General features: G+C 44.8%; 1 protein-coding gene across 4 annotated transcripts; it reads left to right on the top strand.

The window, feature by feature from the left end:
- Positions 1-225: 225 nt before the first annotated feature.
- Positions 226-15,312, top strand: LOC120817202 (serine/threonine-protein kinase 38-like). Of its 4 annotated transcripts, none has more exons than XM_040173134.2 (14): positions 226-650; positions 5,693-5,832; positions 6,647-6,698; positions 6,800-6,922; positions 8,658-8,741; positions 8,821-8,944; positions 9,089-9,243; positions 9,319-9,421; positions 9,578-9,639; positions 9,821-9,938; positions 10,664-10,787; positions 10,902-10,997; positions 11,562-11,653; positions 11,867-15,312. In XM_040173134.2, the coding sequence occupies exons 2-14, from the start codon at positions 5,705-5,707 to the stop codon at positions 11,989-11,991; spliced, it is 1,386 nt and encodes a 461-aa protein (XP_040029068.1). In that variant the 5' UTR covers positions 226-650; positions 5,693-5,704; the 3' UTR covers positions 11,992-15,312. The 4 variants fall into 4 exon arrangements, with proteins under 4 accessions (XP_040029068.1, XP_040029067.1, XP_077957106.1 ...); XM_040173133.2 differs by having other exon boundaries at positions 11,562-11,728; XM_078100980.1 differs by lacking the exon at positions 5,693-5,832 and having other exon boundaries at positions 274-650.
- The last annotated feature ends 1,720 nt before the right edge of the window (positions 15,313-17,032 follow it).

The following is a 17,032-nucleotide window of genomic DNA, read 5'->3' as shown; positions in this document are numbered from 1 at the left end:
TATTTTTTAATGGTTAGCATTGAGCATAGCATTGAGCATATCAATGTGTAAACGCTTACTGCTGCTATAGAAACATCACAGTCTTTCATAGCTGCAGATGCTTGCTAACCAAATTAACCTGCGTCCTGGGCAGCTCGCGGAGCGGTTCAGATGCTCTCATTGGCGGAAGATCGCATCATTCTTATGAATATTGCAAATGTGATTGGCCAGTGTAAACCACGGCTCCTTTTCTTCATCGCTGATTGGTTCTTGCCGACGTCGATCAAACGCTGCGCCATTACGCGCTCCAAGCGTCAGATTGAGGTCCGACGGTCCCAGGAAGCCCCTCTGCTTATTTCATATATTTTTATTAGCGATAGAGGCGACCGAGGCCCCGAAATCCGTGGTCAGGGACAACAAATGTAAAGAAGAGAAAACATTAAAATGATTTCCGGTTAGCATTCTGTCTCCGTCACGGCACATTCTGTATGATTTGCCGTTGATGTCGGCGATGTTTACTGGGCAGCCGGATAAGATGCTCTGAAGGGGGTCTGTGTCTGGAGCCTCCAGCCGCGCGCTGCCGAAATATTAGGCAGAACAATCACAGGGTTATTCTGTTATATCGTGTGGTGGCGGCAAGCCAATCATCTAATCTGGAGCAGGACGCGGAGGTAAGGGGCATTTGTTTTATTTGATTTGAGTGCCGTTGGATTAGTCACAGGAACCTGCCAGACAGAGAAAAGAGAATGTAGCGACCCGTTAGCCAGCTAGCGTTAGCACCGCACACGTCTGTAAGTGACCTGCTAGTATTTACACACGGCTGTGCTTTAAAAAACGTCATATTGGTAGTGGCGGTCACCGTGTGGCAGGCAACAGCGGGTTGGCACCAAATGTTTAAATGCGGGTGAGTTCGGTTGACGTGCGGTGAGTTAGCTGGTTTAACTCCGCGCAGGTGCGTCTTCTCCGGCTTCCGCCACGCTGCGTGAAAAGCACCACGATTAACGTCACGACACGCTTTTATTTATAAGTAAGTTCTACATTGACAAATATCTTAATGTTTAACATCAACACAACACACCTGTCAATATATCTGACATGAATCAATATTTTGGCTTTTATTTGACATTGAAGCATATTACTACTGATTAAACACACTACAACGTTATATGATGTATTATATATGTGTTATTACTGTATAATCAATACACCCCATTGCGTTCTCAGCAAAACAACGTCACCGTGAAACAAGAAAAAATAACATTTGTTGACAATATGTTATTTTTGTAACAGGTGTGTGTGTGTGTGTGTGTGTGTGTGTGTGTGTGTGTGTGTGTGTGTGTGTGTGAGCCAGCGTCCCACCATTCCTTCCACCGGCGTCATGACTGAGTCCTTTCATTCAGGATGGAAAAGGGTTTCCTGTGCAGTCACTTACAGTACTTGTAGGAAAGTGTGTGTGTGTGTGTGTGTGTGTGTGTGTGTGTGTGTGTGTGTGTGTGTGCGCGTGCGAGCAAGCACACTCTCACAACACATCTGAGCCTTGGTCCCAGTCACTTATATTTGTGGATTCCAGTTTTGGCGTGACCGATGAGGACCCAGTCGGGCTGCATGCTTTAGTCAAATAGTGGCCTTGCTGATGTAGTGGCTTCCTTAAGAGTGCCTGAGCGGTGTGGCCGTGTTTGTTTAGCAGGCGGGTGGATCTGGGGAACTTCAGGCCAAACCGATTCCCCTCAGACTGTGTCCAAGGACCTGGCGTTGGCCACGTAGGTGGGGAAACGAGCACAAAACGCAATCCAAGCCAGCAAGTGTGAACGCCGAAGGGGCGTGACTCCCATTTTCAATATTCACTTTGCTCCTATGATCAAAAATATCCATTAACAACTTTCTCCAAATCCAAAATCTTAACTTTGACGCCATCAGGTAATGCATAAAAAAGATGCGGTCTATCCAGCAGCTCCTCACTTTATAGTTAATGTCATGAAAAAGCTTTTAGTCTCCTTGAGTCAAGTTTCTTCCTCGCAAGCTAATCCCCAGCTAATCCCCTTTAAATGTCTTGAGATCTGCACAGACCCGTTAAAGCATTTTGTGCTTTAATAGGATTTGATAGCTATAATCATCAATATTTGCAAATGACCGTCGACTGTGAACATAGTGGAGCATGCAGCGACGGAAGAGATGGATATTTTCCTCACAATTTGGTGGTGATCAACAACGGAGCAAAAGAGTTACTATTGAATTCTCCTCAGGCGGCAAAGAAACACGACCCCAAGCATTTTCAATATTGACTTTAGACAATGTGTGATTAAGAATACAAACATAGTCATAAGGATTAGCTGGCTAAGCTTCTGTATGGCACTGCTGTTTATGCCCAAAGCGTATGAATCTACTATTTCTGACTTGGACTAAGAAAAAGTGGTTCTCAGAAGTCAGGATGCATCTTTGTCGCGGCCCAGAAAATAGATGAAACATGGCTCTTGTCTCTGATATCAGCGGGATCTTATCAAGTCTGCTGTGTCTGATGGCGTTCCACCCGCCCACACTGAGACTGCACCTTAAATCGAAGATGTCCATATGTGCCTTTTTTTGGAGAAAGCAGTTTGCATGAATGAGAACCTCACTGCTGCTCTTATATGAAAAAGAGAAAGGTCGCAGGTCCTCCTCAGGTCAGGTGACTTGTCCCAGAATCGTTCTTGGACAGTTTGATATTATCAGAGATTAGTAAAGATGCAGAGGACGGCATACTGAGGGAGATCAGTGGAGACGTCACTGATTGGGTCCTGGAACATAATTCCCTGTCCTCGTTCTGGGGGTCACAGGAATATTTTAGTACCAGGGATCTGACTCTTGTCAGGTTTTGGCTTCGGAGCTGATCTCATTGACATTTAAAAAAAGAAAGGCCCTTGGTTACCCTGTAGTGTTGGATAGCTAATGTATAGATTATGAAAGTCTAAAGCAGTTTAATAAATTTAAAAGTGCACTCAACCGTTGTCACACGTTATATGATCAGTTCTCGGAAAGGAGATGGCGTAAATATAAACAACCTGATGACATGCTTGAGTTTCAATCTCTTCTCTCCTCTTTTTCTGCTTCTATCTCTGCTGCCAAAAGCTCTTTCTACCAATCCAGAATTGAATCTTCATTTTCTAACCCTCTCCAACCTCCTCGAAGCCCCTAGTCCTCCTTCCCCCTCCACCCTTCTTCCGGGTGACTTTATCAACTACTTTACCAAGAAAATAGCTGACATACGCTTCTCTTTCTCAAAGCCACCTCCTACTTCTTGCGTCCCACTGACTTCACCTCTATTGCCCTCACTTTCCTCTTTCACCCCTGTGTCTCCTAACCAAATTCTTACCCTAGCAACCTCTGCCCGTCCGACCACCTGCCCTCTTGACCCCATTCCATCACATCTTCTACAATCTATCGCATCTGACCTTCTTCCTTTCCTCACCTGTCTCATCAACAATGCTCTGTTATCTAGCTGTTTTACCAATTCTCTGAAGGAGGCAAGAGTTAACCCTCTCCTGAAGAAACCTACTCTCAACCCTTCTGAAGAAAACAACTACAGACCGGCCTCTCTTCTTCCCTTTTTGTCCAAAACCCTTGAACGTGCGATCTTTAACCAACTCTCCTCCTATCTCCACCATAACAACCTCCTTGACCCCCACCAGTCAGGCTTCAAGGCAGGCCATTCCACAGAGACTGCTCTCCTTGCTGTCTCAGAGCAACTCCACACTGCTAGAGCCGCCTCTCTCTCCTCTGTCCTCAGCCTTCTGGACCTCTCCGCTGCATTTGACACGGTCAACCACCAGATCCTTATTTCCTCTCTTCAGAAACTTGGTGTCTCAGGCTCTGCTCTCTCCCTCCTCTCATCCTACCTTGACGGCCGCACCTACTGGGTAACCTGGCGAGGATCTGTGTCGGAACCTTGTCCTCTTACTACTGGAGTTCCTCAGGGTTCCGTCCTGGGTCCCCTCCTCTTTTCGCTCTACACCAACTCTCTCGGCGCTGTCATTCACTCGCATGGCTTCTCCTACCACAGCTATGCCGATGACACCCAACTAATTCTCCTCACTCGGACACCCAGGTGGCATCTCTCAGTGGATGTCCGCTCACCATCTGAAAATCAACCCTGACAAGACTGAACTACTTCTCCTTCCGGGAAAAGATTCTCTTGACGGTCAACTTTGGCAACTCCGTGCTAACGCCCACTTTGACCGCAAGGAACCTCGGCGTCACACTCGACAGCCAACTCTCCCTGACTCCCAACATCACTGCGACAACACGATCCTGTAGATACACGCTCTACAACATCAGGAGAATACGTCCCCTTCTCACTCAGAAAGCAGCGCAGGTACTGATTCAGGCTCTTGTCATCTCACGCCTGAACTACTGCAACTCCCTCCTGGCTGGTCTCCCTGCCACCGCCATTCGACCTCTGCAGCTCATCCAGAATGCAGCAGCTCGACTGGTCTTTAACCTTCCGAAATTCTCCCACACTACTCCACTCCTCCGCTCTCTTCCCTGGCTACCGGTGGCCGCCCGCATCCAGTTCAAAACATTGGTGCTCACCTACCATGCTGTGAATGGATCGGGTCCAGCTTACATCCAGGACATGGTCAAACCCTACATCCCGACCCGCACTCTCCGCTCTGCATCTGCTAAACTGCTCGTCCCTCCCTCACTGAGAGCAAAACACTCGACTAGATCACGACTCTTTGCTGTCCTTGCTCCGAAATGGTGGAACGAGCTCTCTGAAGACACCAGGACCACAGAGAGCCTTCACACCCTCCGCCACAAACTAAAGACACACCTCTTCAGACTCTACCTCGACTAAAGACTAACAAATTGTTGCACTTAAATTGTACTTGTAACGCCACTTATCTATAGCAAATTGTAAATTGACTTATTTGAGGAAATTGCACTTTCTTGTTCTTCTGAGTTTGTACCCTATGGTTGAATGCACTTATTGTAAGTCGCTTTGGATAAAAGCGTCAGCTAAATTACATGTAATGTAATCATTTAATCTATTATAGATGAATAGTAGTGCTCAGCCTGCAAAAATATTTCTAGACGGCACCTTTTTATATCTGAAGAAATTATCTTTGTAGGTATTTGTTTGGAGTGGAAGGTCGAGGAAAGCAGCTATGAAATTGAATTATGGGTCTAGGATTTAGCATCTTCAAAGCTTGACACACAACGTAATAAATCCAAATTATCCGTTATATATCCGTTGCTGCTTGGATTTCTTTTCTGAAACATGCATTATTTACCATTATAACAATAAATACAGGACTTTTCACAAGGAGATTAGAATATTTCCATACAACCTTTTGCAAAAACCATCTCTTCTTTTTTTTTTTCTCCCATTCAGGCATTCTTGGGTTGTTTGATGAATTGACTGTGATTGTTCATGCAGAGGCTGCTATCACTCCCCTACGACCCAAATCACGTTCTATCAGACAGACGTTCCTTGGAGATTTGTCAGGGAAAAATGAGACCCATTAAAGTTTTCTATGAAGCAGCAAAATAGAAGTTGCAGAAGCATTACTGGTTTAAGTGAATCTGCTTAACTTTCCATTGCCCGGTGTTGCAATGTGACTACAGCGCATTGGCACGTCACAATGTTGATGCTGAACTGATGCATCATGGGCTTCCAGGTAAAACGCCCCTCTAAAGGGTGAGCAGGAGACTGAATTGATTTCCTGTCGTCTCGCAGGAGGGTGTGGCCATGACGGGAGAGACCGCTGCCACCCTTCCCATGAGTAACCACACCCGAGAGAGGGTGACTGTGGCCAAGCTGACGCTGGAGAACTTCTACAGCACCCTGCTCACCCAGCACGAGGAGCGCGAGATGAGGTAACGCGTCCACCTGGACTCAAGGGAGAAAGAAGTGATGTAGATGTTGCTGGTCAAAGGTCACCGAGACATTCCGCACAAACGCGTTGTTGGCCAAAACTCTTTAATACTTTGGAGAGACGTTGATGTGAACTGCAACTTGGTGACAACCGTGAGGCACGACTACAAAGACGTCAACAACATTGTGGCTCAACGTCGGCTGGTGTAATCACTCGCTCCCTCCCTCGCTGTCAATGACAGGCAAACGGGTTCCATTAAGGCCGGCTCCAGACAAAAACTGACGGCTCCGCATCCACCCTGTTGGCGTAATGCCGCTGTCGTTACAAACGGCACACGCCTTGAGAGAAAGAAGGTCGTCACTCCTCCTCCAGCGAGAGGAGGTGGCATACAATGTGACGGCCAAATCGTAAATCTCTATACACGAAACACATGCGCAATGTTGCATTCGTTGATATATCACTCAACATTCAAAGTCACCTGGCCGTCATACTCTTATTAATAACCGGACAATCTTTACCACAATGCATGAGCCCGGCCCCATAGTCACTCCTTGCGTGTTAATAGAGCTGTTTAAAGCAACAAGGGCGTCCCATAATCTACCTGTTGTGTTCTCAGATTACCTGTAGAACTGATCTACAGTCCAGGTAACATGGAGGAGACAGCTGGCTCACTCTCACACCTGCCAATGAACATTTTCAAGACGTCTTTAAGCGATGTAGTCTGTCCTTGCGAAACGTGTGTTGTGAAACGAGAGGCAGGGTTTTCGGCCCACATTCAGCTGTTCATAGTGTCTGTAATATTGTATCGTTCTCAGGCAGAAGAAGCTGGAGAAGGCCATGGACGAGGAGGGCCTGCCAGATGACGAGGTACCATTAGCTTTGTCGTCTCCTTGACGGACCACAAACACGTTTTTTAATCTTTCTCACGTCCTCCATTGACTTCCCGTCTGTCCTCCTGTGTTTGGCAGAAAGTCATGCGGCGCTCGCAGCACGCCCGTAAGGAGACCGAGTTCTTGCGACTGAAGCGGACGCGACTTGGCTTGGATGACTTTGAGTCTCTTAAAGTTATCGGACGGGGGGCTTTTGGAGAGGTACAGCGGAGGCAGTGTTAATTTCGTCGACGAAAACTATGACGAAAAATGTTTGTTAACGAACCTTTTTTCCATGACTAAGACGAGACTAAGACGTGACGAAAACGATCTTAAAAAATAAAAACTATGACTAAATCTATTCCAACTTTCGTTAACGAGACGAGACGAACATGTTGGTGGTTGACGAAGTCACGATACTTTTTCCCCCTAAATTCGCACGCAGCTGACAGACAACAGACTGGCAAAGTACGGCGGTAATTAACGCGCCATGATGACGTCACCCACGAACCCAGAACGCGCGCTCGCATCGGTGGTTCTTGTGCACCGACTACGGACCGCGACGACTATTTTACGCTTCGGCGAGTTTGAATGTGGCTTCGTTAGTTTAGCTCAGCTGTCTCGGTTTAGCTGACTGTTAGCAGGCTGAAGCCGCGCTGCTTCGCAGAAACATGAAGACCCGTTTTAGAGACTGTCGGCCCTTTCTGCTCTGTTTTCTGGCGACGGCAGGCAGCGTTTCCTCGGTGGATGAGACGCTCCGTCACAAACACGTGTAACATAATACACTCATTGCAGGTTCTGAAGCCTCACGCATTTCAACTATAGTTCACACGCCACATCGTGAGAAGACGGTGTTAAACCGCCTCGGCCACCGTACGTTCGTTACTAAGCAACATAGAGGCGCCAACACACGTGACAGGTGGCCGTGTCAAAAGCAATGCAAGTAAACAGACAAAGACAACAAAGTGTTGCGTTTAGATCCCTGGTCCTCATGAAGTTGTTACACCTTTGCCAATTTTTTGCCAATGCTTTGCTATTTGTTAAAATCCAAATCCTTTCATGTAATGATTTTTCACACGTCAGTTATATTCGCTCAAACAAACACTTCAACCATTTGTTCTTGGCCCGGCTCCTCTGTCACATTTTACAACCCACTGTGGCCCGAGTCAAAAAGTTATAGACCTGTCCTAGGAGGGACATCTAATGGACAACGAAGTACTGCAAGCTAGACTATTATGCAGCTGTAGACACAACAAGGGGGTCCCTGGGCCTGAGAAGGGAAGAAAAGGAGTTTAATATGGCTATTAAATGGGACTAAAACTAATATGCATTTTTTGTCTGAAGACTAAGACTAAATCAAAAATAGCTGGCAAAATTAACTCTGAGCGGAAATGGCCAAAAATACCAAATACCATCCAAACCCCACGCAGCTCATCTCTTGGGCACAGGTTGTGTTGGTGCATCTCTGTTTAGTTGATCCTCCTGCATCGCTCTTTTCCCTGTTTTAATGTAGCAACGGAGCTTCTTGTTGTGATAGCGGGCGAGCTGTACCCAGCATGCAGTTCGGCGGTGTCATTTTATAAATGTACAATTATTAGTGTTTGTGCCACAAACTGTGGTGTCGTGGTTAATTTTGGGTTATTAATCGTTCCTCTTAAATCATAACCATGACTCCCTCAATATACGTAAGAGTAAGTTGACCCGACCGCTGCGCCTACAGCGCTGAGTGGTGAACAATATATTTATCTGCCTGCCAAAGAGAGACTACAGTTGTTGCACTTATGGTATGACGGTACATGAAAAATTCATACTGTGAGGAAATTTGAAACCGGTATAACGCATAGTCCTGGAGAACCGTGACCTGATTCTAGAAATAAAAGCACAATCGTTGTCTTCTTATCACAGCTAATCCCATCGGCTTTCCTCATGAACTCAACTGTGGTGTCGTCTCCCTCAGGTCCGTTTGGTGCAGAAGAAAGACACTGGGCACATCTACGCCATGAAGATCCTGCGAAAGGCCGACATGCTGGAGAAGGAACAGGTCGGCCTCGGTGGCGCAGAACGATGCTTCGTGCTCTCCGTGTCGTCGGCGTCTCACGCTGTCCTTTGTCTCCCTGCAGGTTGCCCATATCCGTGCAGAGAGGGATATTCTGGTGGAGGCGGACGGCGCCTGGGTGGTCAAGATGTTCTACAGCTTTCAAGACAAGAGGAACCTTTACCTCATCATGGAGTTCCTGCCTGGAGGTGCGTACGGATCCATTTGTTAGCGTTCGAGGTCATCAGTATGTTGAGTGTGTTTTAAAACCGAAGTTTATTGAACTGAGGAAGCGCTGTGACGTGAGCAGAACAGACCAACATGTTGCGCCTAACCTCTGCCTTTGTTGCCAGGCGACATGATGACCCTGCTGATGAAGAAGGACACTCTGTCCGAAGAGGCCACCCAGTTCTACATCGCCGAGACGGTCCTGGCCATCGACTCCATCCACCAGCTGGGCTTCATCCACAGAGACATCAAACCTGACAACCTGCTGCTGGACTCCAGGGTGAGCCTCGGGAACGCACACGCCGCACAGCGCTCTAACTGTGTGAGACTCACTCTATTGTGCGTTTGCTCTCAGGGACATGTGAAGCTGTCCGATTTTGGCCTCTGTACAGGACTGAAGAAGGCTCATCGCACAGAATTCTACAGGAACCTGACGCACAACCCGCCCAGCGATTTCTGTGGGTTCACAAAAAAATAGCAAGAAACGCCGAACATTGATGACACTAGATGCATGTCACTGTTGTGTAATTAAGTGGTAACTTCAATCGCGTTATCTCAGACACAACTTTGGTCTTCACCGGCTTTACCTTTCGTTACTCTCCGCCCTCCTACAGCTTTTCAAAACATGAACTCCAAGAGGAAAGCAGAAACCTGGAAGAAGAACCGGAGACAGCTGGTAGGAGTATAAGAAGTGAAGAAAGGCAAAATTTAAATGTAGCTTTCTCTAGATTCTGGTTAACTTAATGTAAAATCATCAACCTGACTGGAACCCGTTGAAGTCCGTTTTACCGGTCAGATTTTGAGTAAATATTTTTCCAACCCAGAGCCTTCTGCTTCTATCTGCCTGTGACTTTTAGGCGTATTCTACTGTGGGAACTCCGGACTACATTGCTCCTGAAGTCTTCTTGCAGACGGGGTACAACAAACTGTGTGACTGGTGGTCTCTGGGGGTCATCATGTACGAAATGCTCATCGGTAAGCATGTGTTTGCCCGTATGAAGACGAACACTGAGAAGTAAATCAGATAAATCTGGAAAAAGAAATCACAGATTGAAATAATGTTTGAAATGTCTCAAAGGGATAGTTTGATTGATTTGAAATGCGGTTGTATCATGTATGAGGAACTTCTCCATAGTCCGAGCACTGACAACAGTAGGTGGTTTGAGAAGCAGACATATGTTTTCTGCCACCTATAAAAAAAATGTACGCTATATTTTGAATATTTTCACCACCTTACTGACCCGAATCCGTTACTGCGCTTCTTTCAAAGCCAGACACCCACCAGTGTTACCAGGCAGAACACAGAAGTTGCTTCCACCATTAGTTTTTAGTCTTTTGTCATTTAAAGGGTTAGTTGGTTCAGATTTACCTGGTCTGGTTGCTTTGAAGAGTGCATTAATGGAAAAGTCTGGTGCCGTAGTAGAGCGGTGAGCACTGATTAAACACTGATTTTTATATTTGGGAGCTTCGCTTCTGCTACTACACAGCAGTACTTCCCTTTACTAGTACTGTTGTTAACTATCTATTGCATGTGATGCACTGATTATAGGTGGTACAACAACCTCACTACAAAGGAGCAGAACTATCACATAATATTAACAGAACAACATGGCAGATTGACTCACGACTTAAAATGAATCTTCAGTGGACTCCTGCAGGTTGTATTGCCCTACGTCTCAATGGTTGTTGGCTGTGTTCAGGTTACCCGCCCTTCTGCTCTGAGACGCCACAGGAGACGTACAGGAAGGTGATGAACTGGAAGGAGACCCTTGTCTTCCCACCCGAAGTCCCCATCTCAGAGAGGGCCAAAGACTTGATATTAAAGTATGGAAAGATGCTCTTTCATTTTGAGCGGGCGGTGAATGACCGGCCTAATGTCCCATTACTGCATGATGGTTTCAGTGCGGTTATATTATCAATGCTGTGTTTGTGTTGCAGGTATTGCACTGATCCCGAGAACAGGGTTGGAGCTGTGAGCGTGGAGGAGATCAAGAGTCATCAGTTCTTTGAGTCGGTGGACTGGGAGCACATAAGGTACATGGACACTACATGGACACTAGGCCCCTGTCAGACAGACGTCATCAAATGTCTGATTTTATACAGAATAGTTATTTCTCCCAATAAATCAAGATGTATATCTAATTATGTAGATGTTTAGTGTAAATCTTGTTGCAGCTACTTTTGTACAGAATATTAGTATTAATAATAATGTTAATAACATTTCCAATATGTAGCCTCTGAAAGGCTGCATAATAACAGCAACATACATCTACTGCTTCCAAATCAAGGAATAAATGTATAGAAACAGAAACTGCTGCTTGTGCGTCTTGTTTCTGTCGAGCCAAATTTGACATTTTATTTCCAACCACAAAAAGACAGCAGGCCTATAAACTGTGCTCAGTACTGTTGACAGCGATATACTCTGCACACAATAAACAGTCCATCAATGAGCAGAGAAAGAAAAAGAACTATGCTTGAAAACATGATTTGAAGATCAGCCGACAATTTAGTCAAAGCAATTTAAGGAAAATGCCATCATTTAGCTCAACTCAAAAGCACGAGTTTAATGTTTGTGATTTCTGCGTCTCGTCCCCACAGGGAGCGTCCCGCAGCCATCTCCATCGAAATCAAGAGCATCGACGACACCTCAAACTTTGACGACTTCCCCGAATCGGACATCCTTCAGCCAGGTTCGTCACTCGCTGCAGCCAAAGCAGGAAACGCGAGCATGTCTTCCCTGTCTGAACGAGTGAGGCCGATGATTGGTGATTGAAGCCGATACTCAACAATGATCTCTCCCTGTCCACTTCAACGGCTTTAAAGGGGCCTTTTCATTCACACGATGCACTGCCCTTCAGGTGGCAGAATATTAACACCTCCTCTTGTCATGCGTTCATCTACAGCCAACGCCACGGAGCCGGACTTCAAGTCGAAGGATTGGGTGTTCCTCAACTACACGTACAAGCGCTTTGAGGGTCTGACTCAGCGAGGCACCATCCCCTCATACGTAAAGGCAGGGAAGGCCTGAAGCATGGAGAGAAGACGGACACAAGAGACGTTAACGGACACAGGGTCAGGCTGCCGAGCCCCGCTGGCGCCGAGAGGCCGCGCCTTCGGGCTTCTCGGCGTAATTTTAACCCTCATTGCAAGTCATTTAGTTCTGCTCAGCCGCCGCAAGAACGCCAAGCGCTCTGATACGAAGGAGCGTTACCGCATTACCTCGGTTGTTTATATCGCATATACACGCGCCGCCTTTAGCCACAGCTCTCAGGCCAGCTCACTAACTAGGACACTAAGTCAGCATATCTGCATGTACAGTCTGGAGAGGAATGAGGATAAACTGATTCACAGCGACAGTCTCTCCTCCGGCGAATTTAGCCGCGATGCACCGTTCCTTCTACTGAAGTCGCGCTCCACACACCATAGTCCGACGGATAAGTTGGTAAGATCCGGTACACTTCTCACGTGTTCTCGCCCGTATTTGTTGTACCCACATAGTGGACATTAAAGGAAAGTTCCAGTATGATTTCAAGGATTTTGGCTTTGCATTTAGCAACAGCGGTAGCAGCCATTCTAAAAGCGTCAAGTGTGAAATATCGTCCCTTTTTATTTTGGTGGTAGTTAGCAAAGTGATGGTGGGTCCCATTGGAAGCTCAGTTGGCATCAACGGCCTCTGGGATAAGTAGGAATGTTGAGCGGGTTACAGCCTTTGTTTTAATGTGTTCTAGGCTTGTTAGTCTTGCTAGCGGCGTAGCTATTACTAATAGATGAAGTATTGAACTCTGTGGTGCCTCAACTTTTCCTCCAGCGCCGTCATTGGGACGGAAATGGTTTCCGTCGGCTGGAAACAATTTATTTTAAAATATTTCATTTGTATATTCTGGTTTTATCACTAAAAACATCTCTCAAGCTAACCGCAGCCGTACTAAGATAACGATAACTAACATCGGAAACCAGGTTAGCGTCGAACTGTTAGCAGTGCCTGTGGTCGCTAATGTTAGCTTTTAGTTCAAATATGACAATCTGTAGGAAAAAAAGCCGCAGGGAATTAAGTGTAAATATTTGTATTGTTATAGTAGTATAATTTCTACCTGTAATGGGCTGGTGGGAGGGAGATTGAATGTGTCTTGCTGTTTTTAAGTAACCGTTAACATTAATGGGAGAGAAAATAAAACTCCAAGTTCGAATCCTGCTGGAACCCTCCTTTAGTCCCCACGCCGGTGGCTCTTTAGGACAACTCTTCCTCTGGCTGCTTTGCTCACAGAGGCACAACTCGGTGTCCCTGCGCTCCGTCTCGCGAGACGGCGGCGCCGCTCGTGTTTGCTGGTGCAGTTCAGCGCTGCCGTCGTTGATATTCACCCTCTGATTTCATTTACAACGATCCAGGGGGCCGATCTGTTCCTCCCTGGATGGACGGAACATGCAAAGTGCCTTGAAAATAGCAGATAAATATTTAAGCAGACGTGTTAGCACAGATTAATCCGTGGCTGTCGATTTTACTTTTAGAAATTAAATTAAAGCTGTTAGGAGGGAAAGGTGAAAGGACAAGGGAACCATTCTATGCTTTGAGTCAACTTGTGAGGAAGCAGAGAGGAAGCTGTGACGTGTCACTCGTTTCCAGCGCGCCTGTGTAGCGATACAGCTGATAAACTGGGGGATGAAGCAAAGGGAGTCGAATAGTTAAACAATGCCTCAAGGGGAACACAACTCAGTGTGTTTGTTAAAAAATAGAAAGAAAAATGCGTTGTGGATATCTGACACGTGTACTTAAGATTCTCGATGTATTTAACTCCTCCTGAAAGGCCCACGTCAGGCCTCTACAAAACAAACCACAGCAGTCACAGTTGTGACTGGACAAAGCGCTAAAATAGAAACCAAAGAACTCTGATCATCACACGTCGCTGATCTGAACGCAGATTCCGACGTAGCTGCCGCTTACCGCGCTCAACGTTAAACTACCTTTCAGAATAAAACTCCATTCCATGAGAGCTAAACCTGGCTATGGAATAATTCACCGTTTCCATTGCTACGCCTGCCGGGGAAATGAGTTAGCAACTGTTCCTCAGTTAACTGTCAAAATGCAAATGAAGCTAGAAGTGTGCATACGAGGACGGGACATAAACTGAAGGCTTTACCGTGGTGGAAGTACAGCCGGAGCCATCGCAGGAATCCACATCAAACCACCATCTCCTCATGTTGTCTTATGTATCTCTTTAACCAGAAAGCTCCATGAGGACTTGCTGCAAGATTTTGTCTTAGTATCTAAATTGAAATTGGGTGATGGCAGATTTTTGTATGGAATGTAAAGGGGCACTCCAGTGGTTTAGTGTTCAATTCTGGTATATTTATTTAGTATAGACCCAAATCTACACCTTTGCCTGTGAGGGCTTTACAATCTGTAAAGATGAGACCCTCACAATGCTGTGGCCCCTCATTCAAGCTAGAGACATAAAGAAGGTCAAATCTTATCTTTCAGTCTCTAGCATGGCACATTCACAAAAACTGCGAATCCTTCACTTCCCACGATGCAACTTGATTACACCTTTCAAAACTAAGCAGGACAGATGCATGCTGATGGCTGAAGCTGCAGGTTCCCCGGTCGTGTGTGATCACAGGAACACATCGGCCAAACGCTGTATTCATACCGAGTGTTTGGTGACGGACAGCCCTTTCGAGGGAGTGAGACGAGAAGGAAACACCCAGGAGATGCTCTGTGCTTTTTAGTTGTTGTTGTGAGGTGACGCGTGACCATGTTTAATGTGTTCTGTGTTCAGATGAAACAGGTTATGGTAAATGAAGCATTTGTCATCCATACAAATCAACATGCGGAGATGACTTGAGATTCATCACTGTGGCACTTTATCTGACGGTATCTACATTATTTGACTTTATTTCTCCACGAGGTCGAGAGGAGTTCAGGAAATGTTTCACCTTTTCCAGTTAATTAATTTACTGACGGACCAAACGCGCTGTTTAACTCATCCTTCGTGTTTTTAATCACAACAGTGTCCCATAATGTTAATGATTAATGTTTAGAAAGGTGCATTTATCATATTAGAAATAAGCAGTTAACTCAAAGGATGAAAGCAGAGTAGATTCACATCCAGAGTCTAGATGGAAGTGGTCCATGGACTGTGCTAATAAAATCTATTCTCCGCTCAAATGAGAGTTTTAAAAGGGAAAAGAAGAATTCCACAGGACTGTGTCGTGAGGTATTTGGTGCAACTGTACATATTGTTGTAGACACTTGAAGAAAACTGTGGAGTGACGGAGGAAATGCTCAGAAATATATTCATTCACATTGATGAGTTCTTATGTCAATAAAATGCTTAAAACAATAGAAATTAAACACTTATTCCCCAGGGTTTCTTCTTTTAAAACAAAAAAACAACATTGGTGTGTTACTTTAGCTTTCTGCATTTTAAATCACCAAACTGAAGTGACAACTTATTGCAATGTCTTATGATTTGGGATCCTGAGTAAACAGAAAAACAAGACTGATGCAACAAAATACAGTCACAGTGACCTTCAACAAATGTAGGATTTACCATTGAGTCCGACTCTTTGCTATATTTACACTAATATAACATTCATATTCCATTCTTACTCTCTTTTTGTTGTAAATACTATCTAACTTAGTATCTAAAAATGTATTTTGAAATGCAACAATATAACCTGATGCCGTGTATTTTTATACAGATGTTTCCCATTTATCTCGATGTATATCAAATAGCGGCAAAACATGAATATAAAAATAAAATGCATATATATACACACTCACATAAAGGATTATTACACCTGTTCAATTTCTCATTAATGCAATTATCTAATCAACCAATCACATGGCAGTTGCTTCAATGCATTTAGGGGTGTGGTCCTGGTCAAGACAATCTGCTGAACTCCAAACTGAATGTCAGAATGGGAAAGAAAGGTGATTTAAGCAATTTTGAGCGTGGCATGGTTGTTGGTGCCAGACGGGCCGGTCTGAGTATTTCACCATCTGTTCAGTTACTGGGATTTTCACGCACAACCATTTCTAGGGTTCACAAAGAATGGTGTGAAAAGGGAAAAACATCCAGTATGCGGCAGTCCTGTGGGCGAAAATGCCTCGTTGATGCTAGAGGTCAGAGGAGAATGGGCCGACTGATTCAAGCTGATAGAAGAGCAACTTTGACTGAAATAACTACTCGTTACAACCGAGGTATGCAGCAAAGCATTTGTGAAGCCACAACACGCACAACCTTGAGGTTACCGATACCGGCTATGTCTGGCTGCCCTCGTATTCTGCCACCTACTGGTAGAGATGGTGAACATGTTTATCTGCATCCCCTTAACCCAGAGGTCCCCAACTGCCGGGCCGCAGGCGATTTGGTACCGGGCCGCATCACAGAAAGAATACCCCTCTCCCTTGGTTAATATGCATATTATTAACTATATTGCATCCAACAGTGCACCGAGTAATGAGTATTGCTGTGTACATAGATGAAGGAAAATGAATCTGAGTGTAGTCATCTTGCTTACAGTCTTTCTATTGCGGTGACTTTTACTGTGAAAATGTAAGTATTTACGAATTAGCTGCTGCGCTTAGTATTTCATTTTATAAAACAAAAACTAAAAGGGATTAAGGACAATCAAAATTGGTCCTTTTTTCTTTTTTGTATACATACAACAAAAATGGAAAAATGGCCGCTCTTTTCTGGACTGGGTGTGTCAAACCATTAGTGCTTTAAAATTGCACGTCTGAAATAAATGTTGAAACAAATAATAACATAATAAAATGTACTAATCATAAAATATTTATTAATATTCCTGTTGGGATATATATGATAAAGCATAGACGGATTATATTTAATTTAGTGTTAAACAGCAGAAAATAGGACATTTGTAGGGTTTTTTTTTGTGATGGAAAATGTTGTAAATCTGTGATGTTTTAAAAAAATGATTAGTCTTTAAATTAGCTAATCTTTTAAAATCAATATTTCTTACTAGCACTAACTATACTACACGCATAATGACTATTGTTTGATTATTGTACTACATGTTGTGATAAATACAAATAAAGCAGTAGG

This window comes from Gasterosteus aculeatus, chromosome 4 (genome assembly GCF_964276395.1).
Source record: "Gasterosteus aculeatus chromosome 4, fGasAcu3.hap1.1, whole genome shotgun sequence".
In the NCBI taxonomy this organism is placed as follows: domain Eukaryota; kingdom Metazoa; phylum Chordata; class Actinopteri; order Perciformes; family Gasterosteidae; genus Gasterosteus; species Gasterosteus aculeatus.
Note: the sequence above shows the minus strand (reverse complement) of the source record. Positions and strands in the feature narration are given on the sequence as shown.

Excerpts from the sequence above, each read along its gene's own strand:
- LOC120817202 (XM_040173133.2), top strand. The coding sequence starts at position 5,705 with ATGACGGGAGAGACCGCTGCCACCCTTCCCATGAGTAACCACACCCGA. Across the intron at positions 8,742-8,820 it reads ACATGCTGGAGAAGGAACAG|GTTGCCCATATCCGTGCAGA; the intron begins GTCGGCCTCGGT and ends GTCTCCCTGCAG. Across the intron at positions 9,939-10,663 it reads CATGTACGAAATGCTCATCG|GTTACCCGCCCTTCTGCTCT; the intron begins GTAAGCATGTGT and ends GGCTGTGTTCAG.